This window comes from Naegleria gruberi (genome assembly GCF_000004985.1).
Source record: "Naegleria gruberi genomic scaffold NAEGRscaffold_468, whole genome shotgun sequence".
Classification (NCBI taxonomy): Eukaryota; Heterolobosea; class Eutetramitea; order Acrasida; family Naegleriidae; genus Naegleria; species Naegleria gruberi.
In genome coordinates, this window is record NW_003163013.1 from 2195 (window position 1) to 4210 (window position 2016).

Below are 2016 nucleotides of genomic sequence, written 5' to 3' on the forward strand. Positions count from 1 at the left end.
CCCCATTGCTTCAGGCCAAAAACAAAGTGAATTATATGTATGTTCTATATTTTACAATAATTTACAATAATTTACAATCCAGTCAATAAGAATTTCATAGTTCAATATACAACTAGTTCAATAAAAAGAAAAAAAAACATACCCAATACTTCTCTTGTTTTCCAAATTGGAATAACAATAGGAATAATACTCTTAACTCTCTGATCAACAACACCAACAAGATTTGTCGTCCAACCTCTCTTTGAAGCACCAGCAACATGAAAATCTTCAACCTTAATATTAAGATTTTTCAATAAATATTCTTGAACTAAATCCATAGCAAATAGAGTTGACTTGACCATTGGAAGTCTTGGAATCCATTCAGTATTACTTTTCAATTCATCATTTTCCTGTGTTAAATTCATAAATCTTGCCCAAGCAAATGCTAAAATTGCATCTTCAACTCGACTCTTCTTTTCTGGATCTGATAAGAAAGTGAGTGGTTGATTTGGAATTTGATGAATGGTACAAACAATTGATTTTGTTAAAACACCCATTTGAATTAATTCCTTGTCAAGTGTTGGAACTTGTGAATTTGATGATCCACCTGCAATTAACATGAGTGCTTGTTTAGTTTGAGTTATTTGATAGGGAACAACAATTTCAACAAAATGATACCACTCACTACGTGACACTTCCTTGTTAGTTAACCATTTGACACTTGTCATGTTAAATACATAAAATTTAGCAGTGTTTGGAATGTCAACCGAATTTAAAAGTTGATATTTAAAATTTTCATTAGAACGATCTTTCATATAGTCAAAAATTACTTGATGATAATTAATGTCATTATTGACATGAGAAGTGACAGGATGATTATTTAATGATACACATGTTGCCATGTTAATGATCATTAAAAATATGGCAATAAATGTAATCAACTTCATTGTTAATGATGAATTAACTTGTTGCATTTTTTTTTAACAAATCGTCCTTCTAAAAAAATGCCTCAACATGACCACCCTCCGGATACGGAAGGGAGTACTCTGCTCGCTAACAGAATCTTTGTGTTAGAGAGAGCATTAGAAACCTCCCAAAAGGAAAACACATGTCTCCGGGAATCTATTCAAAATTTTGTAAATATTATAAGCGACCACATACTAAATAATAATAATAACGGTCCAATCACACTTGTAAATAATCTAATGGATGAGGCAAATAAGTTTACATCTATTACACAAAAAAGTGGAAATCCATCAAATGATGGAAATCTATCAAATAATAGAAATCTATCAAATTGTGGAAAAACTACTGAATCGGAAATTATTCCAGATGACAGTGGTAAAACTAAAAATAGACCTGCTACATATTCAGAAATAACAAGGTCAACTCCTATTAAAAGTCAACCAAATATTAAAAAAGTAATAGCTAAACAAAACACAGCAACTAATAAGATGAAAAGAAATATGGCTACTAATTATAAATCTAATAAGCGTAGATTAACTACAAATCCTAATCTAATTATTAATGTTATCTGCTATAAAGATGCAACTAATGAATTAGTTGAACAAATTTCAGACCTCCTTGATAACTTTCCCCCAGTCAGGATTAATCGTTATTGTAAAAATGTTATCAATGTCATTTGTACTAATGACTCTGACTATAAGCAATATTTTAATATTTTAAATGAATGTGTTGTTGATAGGAAATTTGTATTAGAATGTTTCCCATCTCCAGCAATCTTTACTCCAAAACCTCTTGCTTTATGTCATTCTACTAGTTCCAAAAATATTCATTATAGACTATTGGAAAAAATTATTGAATATTATATTATTGAAAAGGGAATTAATGTTGAAGGATTATATACCAACTATTCCCATAAACAATATATTACTAGAATATCATTTGATAATGAGAAAACGTGCTCTGAACTTGCTTCAGCTCTTGATTTACAACACTATAAAACAGTAGAGCAAATCAGAAGTGAACAAAAGAGACAACATCTCAATGCACATTCCCTATTCAATTTACTGATAA

The 2016-nt window shown here is 29.9% G+C and overlaps 1 protein-coding gene across 1 annotated transcript; it reads right to left on the reverse strand.

The window, feature by feature from the left end:
• Positions 1 to 101: 101 nt before the first annotated feature.
• NAEGRDRAFT_76795 (uncharacterized protein) lies at positions 102 to 953 on the reverse strand (the record flags this gene model as incomplete). The annotated part of the gene is made up of 1 exon (XM_002668249.1): positions 102 to 953. The coding sequence occupies one exon, from the start codon at positions 951 to 953 to the stop codon at positions 102 to 104; it is 852 nt and encodes a 283-aa protein (XP_002668295.1).
• Positions 954 to 2016: the final 1063 nt, after the last annotated feature.